This window comes from Aedes albopictus, chromosome 2, assembly GCF_035046485.1.
Source record: "Aedes albopictus strain Foshan chromosome 2, AalbF5, whole genome shotgun sequence".
NCBI lineage: Eukaryota > Metazoa > Arthropoda > Insecta > Diptera > Culicidae > Aedes > Aedes albopictus.
The window spans coordinates 277,693,519-277,714,335 of NC_085137.1; the positions used below are offsets into that span (position 1 = coordinate 277,693,519).

Consider the following 20,817-nt stretch of genomic DNA (forward strand, 5'->3'; position numbering starts at 1 on the left):
CAAATCCCATTCATTGAATAAAATATTAGGATTTACCGGGGTTTAATACGCTCTCACAGAGCCAACAGAGTTCTTCTGTAAGGCAATTTGAAATTTTATATGAAGAAAGTCAACACTGAACTTTTATTAAGATAAGACGAAAGTTGGTTTAATTTTTATTTCATCATAGTAGCCATGAATTTTTCTGTCAAAGTAGATTTGATTGCAATTAAATCGTAGTAAGGAATTTTTTTGTTATGGCCATATCTCCTCAGTAGACGATCGTGGACGAACAAACTGACCCTTATTTGAAAGCTCTATAGATGCACTTTCTGACAAGGGTATCCTCAGCTGCACCTTTTTGCCCCTAATAAAGATATTCATCCCTAAAAGTGGATGAAAAAAATCATAAATTCATCTATAACTCGTCTTATTTAATTCTTACAGCTTTGATGTCCTCGGCAAAGTTGCGTATTTTATTGATTCATACAACTTTGCAGAACATTGTACGGGTCTAAAAATTCAACAAATGTATGTTTTACTTAAAAAATGTGTTTTTGGGGCTAACTTTCAAACACAGGTCTCTATCTCCATTGAAGTAAAAATTACAACATTGACGTCTTCAGGAAAGTTGTTTGGAATCAAAAATGCTACAACTTTGCCGAAGACGTCAATCCTCTATCTCAACAATTAAAAAAAAATAATTTTGTATCTCACTTTTAGGGGGATTGATCCGAAAACTCTAACTGTCAAAAGATGGCGCTGGTCATTCCCGTCAACTTTGCCGAAGACACCATTGCATTATCTCGTCAATCTTTCGAGCTATTAATTAAGAGCGTGAAAATGGGAAAATAAACCATTGTGCTATGCCGAAATCTGCTAGCTACGCGCACTTCACTACAGTCGGCTCACTGCCGACAGCGATGACGAGATGACGATGGAATGGAGCTAGCAGTCCGTCTGCACATTGCCGACTACCGCTGCCCCAGCACACACTACGAAAACTCGGCTCACTGCCGACGATGCACTGCGGTGGTCCACTGCCACATACACACACGTACTCACCAGAACGACACACTGCCGCTGATGCGGACGACGACGCAGAGAGGCCGACGACGACGCGACTGTGGCAGTCCTATACTACCACACGCGATCACGAGGAGGACGAATGCCGACGCTGCTTGGTCGACACTGTGCTGGCTCACTGCCAACACATGCACACGATGACGATGATCACTGACGATGACGACTGTGCTGGCTCACTGCCAACACGACACGAGGAAGCTGTGCCTGACTGGCACACACGAAGACGACGACGACGACTCGCCCACTGCCGACGCGGTACAGTGCCGCGCTGCGCTTGGTGCCGAAGCAAAATAACTGTTTCTCGCTCACCCTGCGAGTACCATCGCCTACCGTAACTCTCAAGTGGATGACTCTGAAAAGAGCCTTTGGAAAATTAATTGTCGGTAGCGAGCCAAGATGCTGGGTGACGGAAACCACAACGATATCGGACACCACGCAGCTGCGCACTGCAAATCAAACTGGCTGTGCACTCCGATGGGCAGAATCTCCGTCGAAATAAGAACACGGTTTTCATTTCAACTATACTTTACTTGTTCACTGGTTGGAATACAAAAAACTTCTGAGCCTACGGCTCGACCTACACCTGCTTTTATACAGTTCGTTCAAATTAGCTACTATTTCGTGATTGGCTGAATTCTCCTTGGCCCTGATTGGCTTGGTAGTTGACGGCATGACACGGTGGCTGTACTTTTCTTCTCTCGCGTTTCTCGTGGCGTCCGCCGGCTGTGGGTAGACATCTCGGATGGCAAAACATGTTGTGACGTGCTGATAGCGAGGCGCGGATCAGCCAGCCTGCGTAGACGACAAATCTTCGCTGCTGCGAACACAGGGATTCTAAAAATACCTTCTGGAATTTCTTAGGGAACTCTTGCTGAGATTTCCATGAAATATCTCCAATAAATATAAATATTACTCTTTAAAGTCCTGCAGGAATTACTGGAAGATTCTCTGCAGATATTGCATAGGAATCCCAGAAAAAATAAAATCAGGAGGGTACCTACCTGAAATGTCTAGAAAAAAAAAACCCAGTAGAAGTCCTGGAGCAATTCCAGCAGTAGTTCATAATATATTCTCAAGAGGATTCCCAGTAGGAATTGGCTTCTTTAACGATGTTCAGATGATTCAATATTATGAATCTGCATGTCAAACTGAGCCGAAATCCATATTTTCATGAATTTTTGTGCCCGGGAACCTATTCAAAAATCAATTTGAAGTTTGTATGGGAGCGATTTGTCGAACCACCCCTCGTCGCCGTTTGTACTGGGCGGAGCTGTCAAACAGTTGGCCAGCTATCAAAAGATGATTTCAAAAAATCTTTATGAAATTGATTTTAGGTACCAAAATAAAGTTCTAAAAATCTGAAAAAAAAATCCTAGAGGATCAGAAAAAGGTGCTCTTTCGTATAAAATCAAAAAATCAATACATTTTCCAAAATTTGAAAACCCAATTACTTATTCCTGGAGAAATCAATGAATAAATTACAGCAGGAATTACTGGAGGAGTCCCAGCAAGAAATTCCTATTGGTAATGCAAGAAGAATTGAGGAGTCCAGATGAGGAGTAAGTGACCATTTTGTCGATTTTGAACTGAGCATATCAAAAAATTCTTATAATTTTAAGCTATTAGGAACTTTTTCAAGATTATTTTTTCGATGAATTACAATGAATCGGAGAAAATTGGGTCCATTTTGAAACCTTCTACATTTTGCATGGGAGGGAAAATTAATGGAAAGCTTTATTTACTCAAATCTCATTTACTCGAAAGTATATTTTTGCTTCTAACCCCTCTCAATTCTTGTGTGAGTTCTTGCAGAAATTTATGGAAGAATCTCAAGAGCAATTGCTGGAAGAATTCTCGCTCAAAACCTCTGAAAAAAGCACAAGAGGAATTTCTGGGAGAGTCCATGGAGAAATCCCTTCAAATGTCGCAATTAGAATTTCTGCAGGAATCCCAGCGAACATTTTTGTAGAATTTTTGAGAGCAAAATCTGAATGTATCCCGGAGAAAATCTTGAAGGAACCCTTGGAGCCATTTCTTCAGCAATCCCCGCAGGAATCGCTTAGGGAAGCTCATCAGGTTTTTCTGAAGACATTCCTCTTGCAATTTTCCTAAGGAGTTTTAAACATATTTTTATACATATTCCTTCTGTGATACCTTCAAGGACTCCTCCAGAGATTTCTCCAAGATATTCTATAGAAATTCTGCTTGCGATTCATTTATAGATTTCATCATGGATTCCTTAAAATGTTTTGTTTCTAAGAGTACCTACCAGCAGAAACTCCAACTTGAATTTCTCTAGAAATGTTTCCAGCATCACTTCTGGAGATATCTCAGCAATAATTCCTAAAGGATTTTCAAGTTGCTTCCCAGCTGGAAAATTTGTAAGAATATTCCTGAAATAATCGTCATGTAAATCCCCGAGGGAATCAAAACGAGATTTCTTTTGAAAGAATCACAGTTGTATTCACTAGCGTGGCCAGATGTTCCTTTTTTACTCGTTCTTCAGGAACGAACAAGAGAACGAGAATCATGGTTCTCACTTCTATTCCTCTGTTTCTCATGATTATAGAAGGGAATGAATGAGAAATAAGAAAATTATGCTGGATCTAGTGGGTGCCCAGGACCTAAAGTAGTAAGTAAGTAGCGACTGTAATTGAGTGAGGTATTCCAACAATAATTTCAGAAAAAATCATAGGAATTTCTCCAAGCATATTTCAGGATGGCTTTTTAGGATTTCACCCCCATGTTGAGATGCAGTCGGTTTTCCACTTGGGGCGTTATTCCAGTACGAAGAAAAAAGCAGAAAGAGGTGTATTCCATCACAAAGGACAACTTTGTAAAACACTCAAAAAATCCTAATAATCCATAGAAAAAGTTACATCCGAAAACCTATTACAAGGGGTCGTCCACAAACAATGACACATAACGCTTAAAGTTGAGCAAATAAGGTAATAGTTTGATCGGCAAACTTTCCAATAATACCCTTTTCTGCAACTTTGTAGAAGACACCAATACTACATCTTTATTTTTGAGAAAAGTGAATTCCTATCGCACTTTTAGGTGGATTAATCATCTAGGTGAAAATTTTAAAATAAAGAATCAAGTATATAGAACAAACTCTTCTAAGACATCATACTTCTAAATTCAATATTTGAAGCCGCAAAAAAGGATTATGAATGCGAACCTTAGTAAACAGTATGTAGCAGGTTCCTCCGGAGATTATGTCCGGAAACCTGAACGTCCGGAACTGGTTCCGTAGCGGTGGCATGCCCATAGCACAGAGTGATCATTTTATGGCCAAATACATTTTACAATACAAATTAGAGAATGATAATATGTGTGATATTCAATAAAATTGCCGAAAAATACCCCCGTGGCAAGGCATTTCTCAATACCCAGAAAGGGGGGAGGGGTCAGGGGGGATGCCACACCCAGATATTGGAAGACCAACTAACCGCATTCAATTTAAAATTGGTTTAAAATTTTTTGATTGTATGGTCTTTGAGTAGTAGCCGATTGAAAAAAAGTGGTTCGTCTAGGGCTTTTTAGGGTTAACTGGTTATAATGCTCACTGCCGATTTGTGTCCAACTGTCAACGCGCGAAGACAAATGTACACAAACTTCACCGGACCAAGCAACCAACATAGTAACGGTCCAACCGAAATCGTAACATGGACCAGCCATGATAGGATTCAGATCGTCGGATTTCGCTAATTACTTGCATTTGCAATAGAAAATTGGTAATTTTTAATGTACTAGCACAAAGTTCACATATCTTCGCACTATTGTATTGCAAAAAGTTGGTTAATTTCAAATAGAATATGGCTTATGTTAACGCTAGAAATATGGTAATTTTGGTACCCCAATCATGCTCAAAAAGGTATTTATCAAAATTATGAATAATTCAATGAATTCAAAAGCAAATCAATGAAAATTTATGCAATTCCTACAAAGAAGGGGAAATCTTTTGACAATATGGAGATATTCATTTAAATTTTCATTAGAATTTTAATAAATTCCGCTTTTTCTAAATTGGTCCAACCATGATCAGTTTATAGACTGGTCCAACCATCATCATTTACCCTATTCATTTTTATTCCACGGATTCTAATCATTCTACCAATAATAGGATCTTGTACCATTTAGGCAGCTGCACCTATTTTGCGCATTTGTCATTACCGTGTGGTCGCCAAACATTGCACAGTGCCAAACATTGCGCATATGTGTGATAACCACTCTTTAAAAGCCATTGTTTCTACATTCTACATATTTTTCAAACATGCTTACAATCACTAGCAAGTATTCCATGGAAAAAACATTTACATAATGCTTTACGTATCTCACCGTGTGCCAAAAATTATGTTATCCATATCTACCTATATATATAAAAATGGATTTGCGTCTGTCTGTCTGTCTGTCTGTCTGTCTGACCGCTATGGATTCGGAAACTACTGAACCGATCCGTGTGAAATTTTGTGTGTGGGTATTTTTTAGACCAGGGAAAGTTCTTAGCTTGGTGTGAGACCTCTCCGGTCTCTGGAACGGGGGGCTCCCATACAAATGACCTTGCGGGGCACTTCGCTATGGAACTGAATGTCAAAAAACACAGTAGGCAGGCAGTAGGCAGTACGACGTTTGCCTAGACGGCTATGTATTTACAATCGAAATTCCAAAAGTGTGTAAGCGAGATTATCTAATACTCCCTGCTGCTGAAGAATACCGCCTCATTGCTTTGGCCTTTGGGTAGTGGAGCACCCACTACACTACCGTGTGGCCGGAATTTCACCGCCGGGGCAGCTCGGGAATGGAATGGCAGGTTTGTTGGGTCAGACCGACGGGGACCAGCGGGCGTTGCTGGATGGATCCGGGTATCAGGCGTCTTGCTTCTTTGTCGGACCAGGACGGCACGACCCAGGACGAGACCGGAACGACCGTGCCGAGAAGAGTCCCTCCTTTACACTCAGCGAAAAAAACTAGCGAAATTCATCGAAATACCTTATGAAAATTTGCTATAACTAATTCTTATGGATGACATAAGAATACCTTATGAAAATTGATCGTGCTTGCTATGACAAATTTCATAAGATAGACTTAAGAACAAAAAAATCTTAAATTGATGCAGACCGGATTCGATCCATGAACGACGGGATCACCGAGCCCGTGTTTTATCCACACGGCTACCGACGCTTAAGAATTTCATATTGCTAAACATGAATAAAAGCCAAGCTGTGAGACGATTTTACGTCATAGAGTGACCGTATGAAATCCATCCGAATCGTTATGAATTATTTAAAGGCCGTTTCATAAGTTGGGCCTTATGGAAACCTTAAGGTTATTTGGCTGAGTGTACGGTTAAGACCAATGGCCTGAGGCAATCGTCTTACAGTGGACGATGGCGGGTCTTTTGCTATTAGACTAGGGAGCCATCTCGACTCCCGAGTCGCCGTGTGTGACCGTTTTATAACGGATACGAGGACCTAAAGTGGATAACAATTTTCCGCCAATGAGGTTGTTGCAGATTTACCTGAAAGGAGGTAGTCCGGATATACAATCCCTATCCCTTCTTTAACAAAAAGGAGGGGGGGGGGGGGGGCGGCAATGCGTCGTGGCGTCAAGTGGTGTCCAGTAACTGCCCGGATAAAAACTAACCATAGGGTGTATGGTGAAAACCATTCCTGCACCATACAGTGTACCAGCTACAATAAAGTGTATTGTAATGAAATGGTTCGCTATACTATACATTTACATTGGATTTTTATGTAACAATATATTATACTGTTTTTCTTACGTTTGAACCATTCACTTTTCCGAAACATTATTTTTCCGTGAATTTTTAATTATTTCTGGTGTTCGATTTGAATAGATCGTATGTTTGCTGTGATTCCTATGCAGATTCGACCTTCAGTTTAAGATTTTATCCGTGCTTTGTTTTGTTGATGTTTGTGACTTTTTTGATGCAAAGGAAAGGAAAGAAAAAAAGTGAATAAGTTGAAACATCAATTTAACCTTTTGGAATCGATTTTTTTCGCCGCTGTTGACGCAACGTCGCTGGTGTCGAACACATTTGTTATGCTCGGTTTCATCGCCGGGGTCATATATGACCCCGCCGGCTCCAAAGGGTTAATGCCAATAACATGTTTAAATCAGTGGTAAACTGCAGGTCCAAGCAGGGGTCCAAGAGATATGGCGGGCTCGAGGGCGGGCTAGGTGTGTAGAGTGCGATGAGAGAAATACGAATGCAATGTAGGCCAACCCGGAAAGATGCAGGTCAGATTACCGTAAATCAGTAGATGAGTTCAACACTTCAACACTATTCTTTCTGTATTTGCATTTAGGGGAGTTTTCTCCTCTTCTCTCATGTGAACTTGCCTTCGACCACAATCGAATCAAATGCGGTTGACAAACTTTATCTTTGACGTAGAGCCATCTTTAACATATGGACTGGACTGAACACTGAAATGACTTTTAATATAGGTTCGTCTGCGGGTTCGCTTTTTAACCTAACTTATATTTGAATCGAACTTGACAGTTATCTCATGAGTTGTTATGTATTTCAAACTTTAGTCAAACTGGTGCATCAATATTGCAATAACGGCTAAGCACGCTGTAATGATACTTATGTACCTCGTCACCCACTTCATGCAACTACATTAGTGGTCTAATAACACTTAGCGCGCTCGGCATAGTTCCATCATGGGAGCCTAAGCTTCAACTGTTAATGCATTCAGAGACTACTCAGACTTAGACGTGGGCGATCCTATATATGAAGGGTTATCCAAAACGCTCTGGGAATTCCCAAAGCGCATTCTAATAAATCTAATAAGCCTAAGATGTAAAGAAATGTAAGAAATGTAAAACAATTCAACATAACAAAAGAGAACCATTCCAAAACCATTTGATTAAATGTATAACCAGTAGTGAAATTACAATTAAAAACAATTTATTTACGGTACATTTTATTGTTTGAAACCATTCATGTACCATACAATGTACGGTATATTTAAACCCACGTATCAGTATTTTGAACAATTCATTAACAATAAAATGTATGGTTTTGCAAAAAAATATATATGGAGAAAAATATTTTTTTATATTGTTACGATACTTAACAACCTGTATAATATATTGTAAAAATCTTATTTACAATTAATGGTATAGTATCCTACATTACATCTTATTGTTTTTGTATTTTTATTTTTACAGTGGTGTCTATTGTAAAAATATGGTTCTAAATAGTACTGTTACAATATATCGTTCGGTTTTTCTACTGTATTTTTTATTCGGGTGGCACCACGTAGAACTAGACAGTCCGGCGAAGACAACGCTGGACTCCTCTGGACTCGAGGCAGAATACATGATCTGGGTAGGTCGCACTTCTGGACAACACGAGGCATGGATTCTTCCAGACAAACTATTTGCTAAAAGCCCAGAATGCAACGGGACTCCAGACGAACTTCAGGTGGCCAATTTTTTCACGTGACCAGAATACAAGAGTGGTAAAGGCTCCTGGTACAAAACTTTTCGGGATTATTTTAAAAATGACTCCAAGCACTCTGCTTGGGATTTCTTCAGAAATTTCTTCAGGAGTTGTTCCAGGATTCTCTGTGAATTCCTTCAGGGATTCGTCTAAAAATTCCTACAGGGATTCATCAAGGAATTCCTCTATAAAGTCCGCTAGAGATTCCGCTAAAACTTCCTCCTAGATATACCTTAAGCAATTCCTCTAGAGATTCCACCAGTGTTGGCGTAACTTTGAGGCATCGAAACACAGTTTTGTAGTCGTCTAACTGGACAGCTTCAAAGCTGCAAATATATTAACATTTAGATAATTTTGCTTACCGAATTCATATATATATATATATATTACATTTCTGTGTTTTCCTGCAACCCAACTACGAAATAATCCTGCTGCTACTACTGCAATACACTAAATCTGTTGACGGCTACCTACTACGTAGACGAAACGGCCCACTGTACTGATATGACTGATCGAAATACTCAAAAATACCTCGCACCTCTATCGGCATTCTATCGCTTCAATGTATAACACGGATGATTTGCTATCATTAGGGGAGATACATTCGTTGGTTCAATTGTTCTACTTTCGATTATCAACAGCAAGTGCTATAGAATAGACAGTTGCTTCACTGTACTGAGAGAACGCCGCTTTACACAGTGGTTGCGGCAACAACCAGGGTTTCATCCAGGAACTTCTCCAGCAATTCTTTCAGGGATTTATCAAAGAATTCCTCCAGGGATTCTTCCAGAAAGTTCTCCAGTGATTTTTCAAGGAAACCCTCCAGAAATTCCTCTAGGGATTTCTCTGGAAATTTCTCCATGAGATCCTTAGAAAATAGCTCAAGGAATTTCTCTAGAAATTCTCTTCAGGTATGTCTACTGGAATTCCTTCAGAAGCTCCTCCGTGCATTCCTTCAGGAGTTACTCTAGGGATTGCTCTTGGAATTCCTCCACGAATTCTTTTAGGAGTTCCTCCAGGTATTCTTTCAGAAATACCTCCAGGGATTTCTATAGGGATTTCTCCAGGGATTCATCCAGCCATTCCTTCTGGATTTAATTTTGGGACTCCTCCTGGAATGCATTTGAGAATTCCACCAGGAATTTCTGCAGATATTAACTCAGGAATTCCTGCAGAATTTACCTCAGGAATTCTGGATTTCATCCAGACATTTCCTGCAGGATTGCCACCAAGAATTCCTCCAGGAATCACCCCAAGAATTGATCCAGGTATTGATCCAGAAATTTCTCCACGATTTTTTTTTTTGAAATTCTTTTAAGAATTTCTTGAGTAATTCTTTCAGGATTTTTTTCCGGGAATTCTTCCAGAGTTTCCTTGAGGAGTTTTTCCAAGGATTCCTCCAGAGATTTCACCAGAAATTGATTCATGGGATCCCTCCAGAAATCCCACCAGCATTTTCTCCAGGAATTCCTTCAGGAATTGGTCCAGGTATTTACCAGGAATTCCTTCAGGGATTCCTCTAAAGACTCTTCCAGAAATTCCTCCAGGAACTACTTCGATAATTCCTCCGATAATTCATCCAGATGTTCTTCTAAGTTTTTTTCCTGGAATTCCTCCAGACATTAGTCTGGAAATTGCTAATGGAATTTCTGAAGAAATTCCTCCAGAAGTTCCTCTGGAGATTTCTCAAGGATTCCTCGAGGAATTTTTCCAGGTATTTCTCTAGAGATACCTCAGGAAATTCCTATAGAAATTCCACTAGGGATTCCTCGAGGAGTTTCTCCAGAAAATCTTTAAAGGATTTCTCCAGGGATTCTACCTGAAAGTTTTCCAACGATTCTTCAAGAAAATCTACCAGAAATTCTTCCAGGAGTTCCTCTCAAGATTTTTCGAGGAATTTCTCTAGATATTCCTCCAGAAATTTGCACAGGCATGTCTCCAGGCATTCCTTCAGGAGCTTCTCTAGGAAATCCACTAGGGATCGCTCTAGGAATTCCTCCAGGAATTCTTTTAGGAATACCTCCAGGCATTACTCCAGGAGTTTCTCCAAGGATTTTCATAGGCATTCCTCCAGGGATTCATCCAGGCATTTCTTCAGCATTTGATTCTGGGACTTCTCCAGGAATACCTTTAAGAATTCCACCAGGAATTGCCCCAGAAATTACCCCAGGAACTCCTGCAGATATTACTTCAGGAATTCCCAAAGAAATTAAAGCAGTAATTCGTTTAGAAATTACAATGGCAATTTATCCAAGAAATCATCCTCCCGGAGTTTATACACGCATTATTCCAAGAATCCAGGGATTCCTCCAGGAATTGGTTCAAAGGATTCCTCCAGTAACTCCACCAGGTTTTTCCAGTAATTTCTCGAGGAATACCATCAGGGATTCCACTAAAGATTCTTCCTCCAGTAATTCATCCAGATATTCATCCAAGAATTCTTCATGGAATTACTCCAGAAATACCTCTGGGAATTTCTCTAGGAATTTATTAATCGCGCTGTCTGACTGTCTGACCCTTATGCATTCGGAAACTACTTATCCGATCGGTGTGAAATGTTGTAGGTAGATATTTTTGGGCCGGGAAAGGTTCTTAGCTTAGTGTGAGACCTATGTGTTTTCTGGAACGGGAGGCTCCTATACAGATAACTTTCAAGTCACACTGTTCCATTTTCTTTATGGACCAACTGCTAAAATTTACAACATACCTAAATGTTTCCTTCTTTTTATCGAAGGTTTTTCCTTCGAGTGGCGCTGTTGTGTAGTTTATGGCAGTTTAACTGTAAATTCTATGGTCGAGTTTTCCGTTTAATTTACATTGATAAAAAGTTGGTTAGCAAACAGCATTCTTTATCTTAGACAAATGTACCAAATGGAAGATAACGTGCCTCTGGAGCCGGGCTTCCGATGTTTATACAAATGAGTTTACATACTCTTTGAAGCCATACAACAAATTATTTAATGAAATGATCAACAAGATTTTTGAACGGATCAATTTGTCCTCATGGTGGGTGGCAATGTTCGTATGTAGAACAAGTTAAGAAAATTAACAAAAACATTAGAAAAACTGTGCAAGAGCAACAATTAAAATGGGCAATACATGGTTTGCCGGGTCAGCTAGTATATATAAAAATGCAGTGGCATACGTAGGACCGCGCATAACTTGCGAACGGGTGGTCCGATTCGGGTCGTCTTAGTTTTGTTCAGTAAGTTTTCACCCAAGGAAGGTTTATGAGGCGAAAAACATGGAAAAAATGATAGTTTTTGGAAATCTGGTTTTTATACATTTTGAACGGGGACTTGGACTTGGCTAGGGACTTGATCAAAAAACGCAGTAGGCAAGACAACGTTTGCCGAGTACAGCTAGTCTATATCTATCTATATATATAAAAATGAGTTTGAAGTTCCTTTGAGGCAACAAAACTCAAGAACGGCTGAACCGACCAGCATGACTCTTGAACGGTTCGGTTCGTATCAGTGCCGGATTTAGGCTTCGGGGGGCCCCACACTGTTGCGGATGGCCCAAAAACGTGATCGAAATTGTTTTGACCATGAAAACATGATATTTGATCTTTGGTGTCTTCGGAAAAGTTTTTCTATAAAATAAGCCCTATATATGGAAATATCAGTTTTGTGATCAATCCCCCTAAAAGTGAGAAACGGTTTCTAACTTTTTTATTTGTAAACTAAAAAAATATGTTTGTTCAGAGAAGTTATAGGCAATTTTACTAGAAACAACTTTGCCGAACATACAAAATTTCTATCTTTTGATTTGTATGTACATTTGAGGCGTTTTTTATAAAGCACCCCTAAAAATCAATTTTTTGCTTAAACTTTTTCTATGAGTTTTTCACGATTTCCAAATGTTCTAGCAAATGTTTTGCCTTATTGAAACGCGTAACTTTTGCGAAGAAAGTATATATCTATATCTCATATTTATCATGTTATTGGAAATTTCACTTTAAAAAATGCTTATGTTTGACATACCCATTTGTTAACTTTCGCACGTTTTCGCAGACCAGGATTTTCACATTTGAAAATATGGAACGAGTTTTATCTATTGCAAATATAGCCAGTTTTAGCCTGATTTCGCCTGCATATTTAAATTCACATACTAGAAATGACTATCATTATAAAATGTGTTATTGTAAAATGATCAACATTTCAAAAAATGTACTCAGTGCTTTTCTTACATTATTTTTCCACATGAACACGCAAAAACGTTTTCACAGAATCACTTGGAACTGCATCACATGACTTTCCCATAAAATTTAGGTTTTTTTTTTCAGAAAAACAGTGGCTCTCATAGTAGTACGATAAGTCTCTTCCTCAAAATAAACGATATTGTTGAATGATCTTGCTAATGCTCATAAAGTTTTTCGCGTTCATGTACACTTTGCAGAAATGTAAATTTTCAGAAAGTTTAAATAATAGCATCTAATGATTCGATTAAAATTGGGTTTCAATTTGTTTACATGAAAATTATTACATATCTGTTATTATTAACGCATATCATTGATTAACGCCATCACTTATTTCATTGCTTCCAGTTACTATCTCGTCATATTGCGGCGCTCATAATAAATCCACAATGGGCGGCGGCGATATGGCCGCTAAGAGATACCCGCGATACAGACGCAATGTCAAAATCGAACAGATACTGTCACCCACCCAGCAGCATCGCAGCAGCCTTCAGGCCGTTCATATCAAAACAACAGTTGGCACAATGGCAACTCAGGTGGCCAGAAATCGTAATAACATTTATCGCGACATTGTTTCACTATAATACGCACACGCATCACCTCGTCGGCTTTGTGTTTAATATTTAATCGGGATGTTATTTGGTGATGATACAGGATGCTGCGGCGGTATCTTCTCCATTTTCCACATTGCGTCTGTATCGCGTGCATCTCCTCGCGGCCATATCGCCGCAGCCTCATGTGGATTTGATATAAGCGCCGCATGCAAAATTTCTGACCATCAGGTCGCTCATAGTGGTGCGCTCATATTTTGACAACTTGATGAAAAAGAAGAAGACAAACGCGTTTCGCGGATTTATCTTGCAAGGCACAATATGTTTAGGGCAAAAGGTTGTTCGCATCCTACGTTTATGGTGTTCTAGTTTTTTTTTAGGAAATAGTTCAATATTCCTTATTATGGGATCAGATGTTTCAAGCAGGATGTAGGAGATCTGTGTTAGTTTAGATTTTTGGAAACTTACGTCTATGATCCTCTCTGTAATTCTTGGTGTCAATGTTGCGTGACTCTTGTGCTTCCTCGGACAGAAAAACATACATACAGTAACTGGACAATACATTTAATGATGATAGTAATCAATGATATGTGTTAATATTGACAGATAAGTTTCATTTTTCAAGTAAACAAATTAAAAATCAATATTAATCGAAACATCAGTTGTTGTTATTTGAACCTTCTGCAAATTCACATTTTTGCAAAGTGTACATGAACACGAAAAATTTTATGAGCATTAGCAAAAGCATTTAAAACTATCGATTATTTTGTGGAAGAGACTTATTGTACTACTATGAGAACCACTGTTTATCTGCAAAAAAAACTTAAATTTTATGGGAAAGTCATCTGATGCAGTTCCAAGTGATTCTGTGAAAACGTTTTTGCGTGTTCATGTGGGAAAATCATGTAAGAAAAGCACTAAGTACATTTTTGTGATATCTGGATCATTTTACAATAACACATTTTATAATGATAGTCATTTCTAGTATGTAAATTTAAATATGCAGGCGAAATCAGGCTAAAACTGGCTATATTTGCAATAGATAAAACTCGTTCCATATTTTAAAATGTGAAAATCCTGGTCTGCGAAAACGTGCGAAAGTTAACAAATGGGTATGTCAAACATAAGTATTTTTTCAAGTGAAATTTCCAATAACATGATAAATATGAGAGATAGATATATACTTTCTTCGCAAAAGTTACGCGTTTCAATAAGGCAAAACATTTGCTAGAACATTTGGAAATCGTGAAAAACTCATAGAAAAAGTTATAAGCAAAAAATTGATTTTTAGGGGTGCTTTATAAAAAACGCCTCAAATGTACATACAAATCAAAAGATAGAAATTTTGTATGTTCGGCAAAGTTGTTTCTAGTAAAATTGCCTATAACTTCTGTGAAAACTTCTCGTAGTTGGGTTTTACCAAGCAACTCGACTGAAATGTATTTCATTGTTATTTACGACAGGTACAATATAGTATACTTAACCTTACAAATTGGTCTTCAGTTGGCCTATTAGCAACGCACTTTGATGACTTGGAAGCTTGTATAGAGCTACTAAAAAGAAGGAGAAACCTTATAGAACATAATATTCACTTCAGTGCTAGTCCAACTTACAATTCTTCACTGATTAGATAAGTTTTTAATCTGTTAGCCTAGAGTAATTCATGCCCCTGAGCATTTGCTTGTGGGTTTTTAAAGAGAAATATGAAACTTTTAGTTATATAACGCATCTTCAGAATAAAACGTTCTTTTTACCACTATGTCTAGAGTTCAGTATATGAAACAAATTGTTCGAGTTTACTACTCAAATTCACTTAAAATTAGGAAATTCATATGGTTGTTTTTCGAAATAACTAGTACAGAAAATTCACTTTATGAAACCCGAACGCATTTTCTCGTTTCTATCGAATTTTCTTTTTGACACATTCGCTCAATAGTGTGTCACATTGAGACGATCTAACTCTGTAAAGGGCCTATCGTTCGCTCGACGCAACACCCCACCCCGTAATACCTAATCTTTAATTAGTCTTACTGTCCTCTTGAATGTCGAGCAAAGCTACCTTCGTTGAGGCCCGTTGAAGTACTCCCGAATTAGTCTTAACATCGACCTTCCTAACCTGTCCGTCTGCTGCTGTATATGCTCGGATCACGCGTCCACGTAGCCATCCGTTACGCACACTTTCATCGACGATGACGACCAAATCACCGATTTGAAGTGGGCGTACTTCAGTAAACCATTTCGTCCTTTGTGCGATTGTTGGTAGATATGCCTTAATCCATGTTCGCCAGAATTGGTTCAGCAGATGGTTGAGTAATTTCCAGTTCAGTCTCAGTGTCACAGAATCGCTGATAGGAATTTTGGGAGCATTGTTTGCCCCGCAGGAATCCAACAGCAGAAAACTGTTCGGCGTCAACACTTCCTGGTTTGGTTCATCAAGTGGAACAAATGTCAATGGGTGCGAATTGACAATCATTTCCGCCTCCATAAGAAATGTGGAAAACTGTAGCCCCCTGGGCTATGCTCAGTGGAAATGGGGGATCTCCAGGGTCGGAATGAGGGGGAACCGGTATACAACACTCAACAAAACTCAACCTTCCACTTCCAGCGGGAACTCGCATTAGAGCATATCCATAGATATGCTTTAGTTTGGTGGCAATCAATGGTAATCGCTTAAGGGAAAATTACTCAAAGGCCACACGGCCAATTCAATTTTGGGCTAATCGTAAAGCGAGGAAGGCATGGAGACTCCATTCGAGTCCGAAATCAACGAAACAACACAAAACTAGTAGTAAGTGATTCAACTCTCCGAAAGTCCTTTAAAACAACCTGATTACGTGCACAAACATTGTATATTACCTAGTTTTACAAATAGTTGGTTGTCTAAATGGCCATGGCTACAAAATACTATATTGTGACGTCACATACATAATTTTACTTGCGGTTTTGATTAATACGTGGTGATACTGCGGGATACGGCTGGGTATCGCTACGACAATGCCGATCGTGGTGTGGAACGGCGGACGGTCGTGACGGTGGCGGCGATCGAGAGGAATTCCGGATGGTTGGTGGCCTGATGCAGCGGTCGTAGAGGATTCTCAGGCCGGTAGGTGACCTGGGCTACAGATGAAGAAGGCAGATTCCAGTCACTCGCCTGAAGAAACTTCACTCTCGCGACCAATGGTGTAGTTTTGGGTCGCTATCCTCACTTGAGGCTTGCAGGAGTAAGCCCAACGCTCACCGGATGTCCTAGGCCCAATGCCAGCGAATCCTCCTAATGCCTATCCGAGGCAAAATGGCTTCCTCCGTCGTGAATAAAAGAACCTTTTAATCCTTTGTGGGCTTCTTGGAGAACGAAGATGGCGTTCTTCTCCCCGAACAAAGCTGCCGAACAATATAAAAGAAAAAGGCCCTTTGTGGACCTACCACGCTTATTAATCTTCTGCCACATATACCACTTTTCCTTACAAAACCGCATTTTAACAATGTTTAGGACATATTTTTAACAAGTTTTTACAAGGAATCACTAGTTTTTGCATGTTTTTACCTTTTTCTTATGTGTTTTATAGTTTGTTTCGGTGTAGGTTGTGGTGCTTGCTTTATATTTGGTGCAACTACCCTATATTAACACAATAGAATTTTAGACTTTTTTTAACACTTTTTCCCGTCTGTCTAACACCACTAACCACTTTTATTTATTATTTTTAACTAACTAACACTACTAATTTTAGCTTTAAGGCTTTTAGCGGTACTAGATCTAAAATAAAGGACAGACAAATTATTGAAAAATCACTACTAGGACACTATTTCAACGAACATTAGAAACTGTACATCCGACGCGCACTTACTGCTCGCTGTATGTTCAGAGCGAAATTGAACTGGCTAAAGCTAGCAAGCCGAGATCGGACTCAAAATTCCCTTAATCCTACGAGCAAACCCGAATTTGCCGTATTTAAATATTGATTACTCTCTTGAGTACCACCGCCCCCTGGCCATGCCTCTGGATTGCTGCTTCGGCTGGGATCTTTTGCCGGCGCTCAAACCGCTGTTCATAGAATGCTGGTTGGTGAGTGGTACCGTTGGAAAGGGTTGGGATTGTGTGAGTGTGAGAGTTTTTATTTCTCTCTCTGAGCATGGTGAGCATATCACAGGGTTGTATTCAGGAGTTAATGATTCTTGTTTATTTGTGATGGAGTCACAAGGCAATTTATGGAACCATCGGTTACAAAACTCCTCATCGTCGAGTTTATCACGATGACACAACGATTTTAAAGCCTCCTTTATGGAGCGAACCTTTCGCTCCCACACTCCTCCCATATGAGGCGCGGATGGTGGAGTGAAGGTCCACTTAGTATCTGCATTAGTGAAGGTAGATGCAACTTTGCTGTTGATATTGCGGATTTCTTCTGCCAGGTCTCGAGCGGCCCCGCGAAAATTAGTGCCATTGTCGCTAAAAATCTCCCGAGGTGCGCCTCGCCGTGCAATAAAGCGTCGTATTGCCATTTTGCACGATTCTGTAGACAATGAATGTACCACCTCTAAATGCACCGCCCTCACGGTAAGGCAAGTGAACAGTGCCACCCAGCGCTTAATATTTGTGCGGCCCCTCTTGATAATCATTGGTCCGAAATAGTCCAATCCCACGAACGAAAACGGTCGAACGTAAGGTTGAACCCGTGGTTGAGGCAAAGCCGCCATTTTGGGTGGATGTGGAACTGCTCGATATACGCGACACCACATGCACTGTTTCACTATTTTCTTCACGACAGTCCGAAGTCTAGTAATGTAGTACCGCTGTCGTAACTCGTTCACGACGATTTCCACATTGGCGTGTCCAAACTTTTGGTGGTAATGTAACACTAACAAGTCCGTCACGTGGTTATGTTTCGGAAGTATGATGGGATTCCGGAAGTTGAAAGCATAGTATGCTGCTGCAGGATCGATTCGGCTCTGAACACGCAGTATTCCGTCATCATCGATGAAGGGGGATGATTTTGACAAGGAACTTGATTTTTCCAAACGTACTCGCTCATTCATCGGTAAAATGGCGTTCCGTCTAAGGACAAAAATCTCGTGCGGAAACTCTTGCAGCTGGATTATTTTCCACAAACTCCTCTCAGCAGCTTCGAAATCTTCTTGGGATAACACTACTTTGCCTTTAGTCGATGAAACTCTTTGTTTGATACTGCAACGCCGTCGAAAATGGTGAAGGTAGGCCAACCTTCTTAATAACGATTGAAGTTGGGAAAACTTTGCGAAGTCCACTACTGGGTCAATGGATGCTTCCTGATGAACGTTGATTACTTTGAGCTCCTCTGGTGGGTCTACGATGCATGGCTGCTTCAAAGTCCATTCATTTTCGGGCTGAAGAAGAAAACTTGGTCCACTGTACCATTCGCTATTCGGTTCAAAGTCTGGTCCATGACCCCATTTGGTTGTTTTGTCAGCGACGTTCTTCGATGTAGCAATCCAATACCATTCGCTTACGTGGCTTTCAGAAAGTATTTCGGAAACTCTAAGTGCCACGTACTGTCTATATTTACGAGGATCAGCACGAATCCAAGACAGAACAGTTGTTGAATCGGTCCACAAAAAGCGTTTTTTGATTCTAAGCGAGTGATTGTTCTCAATCGTTTTCATAAGCCGAACTCCTATAACACTAGCATTGAGCTCGCATCGTGGAGTAGAAAGAGGCTTCAACGATGTTACTTTGGCTTTTGCGGCTACCAGAGCACATCGTGGTATTCCGCGTTCAACAATACGAAAATATGCGACAGCACCGTAAGCTTGATCCCCCGCATCAACAAAAACGTGCAGTTGAAGTGAATCGTAGCTGCTTATTTCGTAATTTGGGAAGTAACAACGAGAAATTGCAACTCTGTTGAGCTGTGGAGCCAGCATTACCCATCGTTGCCAGTTCGAGAAGTCTGCATCGGTGATGGGGTCATCCCACTTGACATTAGAGCGCCAAATATCTTGAAGAAGTATCCTTCCTTGGATAGTATAGTTGGTAATTATTCCAAGCGGGTCGAAGTAGCTCATTACTACCCTCAAAACTTGACGCTTTGTGGGAACGATGTTTCCGGATAGAACATGTTGTAGATCCTCTCGAAATTGAGCTGAGAACACGAATATGTCATCATCTGTCATCCATGACATTCCTAGGACTCGCTCCATTGGTGTCGATTTCTCTACGGCAAAATTTTTCTCCGACTCCAGACATTCTACGCCAACATGACGCAGAATTTCTTTAGAGTTTGACTTCCAATTTCTGAGATCGAACCCAGCTTTGGAATTGATCATTCGTACTTCCAACGACAGTTTAACAGCTTCTTCAATGGTGTCCCGAGAATCTAGATAGTCATCAACGTATGTGTTCTTGATAACAGCCTCTGCTGCTTCTGGAAGGCTAGTGCGGTATTCGGATGCATTTAAGTTTTTAGCATATTGCGCTGAACATGGCGAGCATGTCGCGCCGAAAGTGGCGACATCTAGAACATATACCGTAGGGCTAGACTGGACGTCGGTGCGGTACAGGAAACGTTGTACTTGTCGATCCTCTTGTCTAATGATAGGTTGGTGGAACATCTGACGAATATCCGCCGAGACAGCATATTGTCGTTGACGGAACTGGCATAAAACTGTCATCAGAGGTGTCAGCAGATCAGGCCCAGGCAAGAGAAGTGAATTTAATGAAACGCCATTCACTGTCGCGGCTGCGTCCCACACAACGCGAACTTTGTCAGGTTTACGGGGATGTCTCACCACTCCTAAAGGTAAGTACCAGGTACGCTTAGGATCCGACATTCGAAGTTCCTCATCAGTAGCGATGTGTGCATACCCTAACTGTAGATATTCGCCAATCTAACAATCGACTTTTTTCCGCAATTCCGGCTCCTTTTGTAGCTTTCTTTCAAGACATCTTAGACGCCTCACTGCCATAGGGTAGCTATTCGGCATATCGATGTCGTCAGTACACCACAGCAAACCAGTTTCAAATCTGCCAGTAGATGTGCGTTTTGTCGTCTCTTCCAAAATGCTTCTCGCACGCTGGTCTTCCACCGATTCCAGAATTGGTCCGTTAATCCCGATATTTTCCACGGTGAAATAATCCTTAACAAGCTCATGTAACGTATCATCTGGTGAACATTCACAAACATGAAACATGAGGTTGGCAGGTTCAGTGGTGGATCGTACTCCGCCGAATACAGTCCAACCAAGTCGCGTTTTTGTAGCGACTGGCTCTCCTATCCTTCTTTCCCGGCGGTCCAATGTCAGAATCAAGTTCGCATTGTTTGCACCAATGAGTATTCGTGGAACAGCATCGGCATAACTTGCAATCGGCAATCCATGCAAGTAAGGGAACTGGCTGGATAACTGCTTGTAGTCCATAGTCTGCCGAGGGAGGTTGAGCTTCTTAACGGTGCGAACATCGGACATATCGTATTGAGGAGACTCGCTGTTGACGTTTGAAATGCTCAGACTAACTCGTCTCGAATTAGATTCGGTCCTTGTAACATTCCCAG

General features: G+C 40.4%; 2 protein-coding genes across 15 annotated transcripts in view; both read right to left on the reverse strand.

The window, feature by feature from the left end:
• LOC109398163 (F-actin-uncapping protein LRRC16A) overlaps positions 1 to 20,817 on the reverse strand; it is a 632,161-nt gene that overhangs the window by 104,237 nt on the left and 507,107 nt on the right. Inside the window, exon 14 of one of the 14 annotated variants that reach the window (XM_062851844.1) lies at positions 14,792 to 16,713. The exons of the other annotated variants lie outside the window; for them this stretch is intronic. Coding sequence (XP_062707828.1) covers positions 16,619 to 16,713 — 95 coding nt within the window. The 3' untranslated portion in view covers positions 14,792 to 16,618. Of the gene's footprint in view, positions 1 to 14,791; positions 16,714 to 20,817 lie in introns of those variants that run through there. 14 annotated transcript variants of the gene reach the window in all.
• On the reverse strand, positions 16,720 to 20,159 carry LOC134288109 (uncharacterized). The gene is made up of 2 exons (XM_062851853.1): positions 17,109 to 20,159; positions 16,720 to 17,048 (listed from the first exon to the last, which is right to left on the reverse strand). The coding sequence occupies exon 1, from the start codon at positions 20,096 to 20,098 to the stop codon at positions 17,255 to 17,257; it is 2,844 nt and encodes a 947-aa protein (XP_062707837.1). The 5' UTR covers positions 20,099 to 20,159; the 3' UTR covers positions 16,720 to 17,048; positions 17,109 to 17,254.

Excerpts from the sequence above, each read along its gene's own strand:
- LOC134288109 (XM_062851853.1), bottom strand. The coding sequence starts at position 20,098 with ATGTCGGATCCTAAGCGTACCTGGTACTTACCTTTAGGAGTGGTGAGA.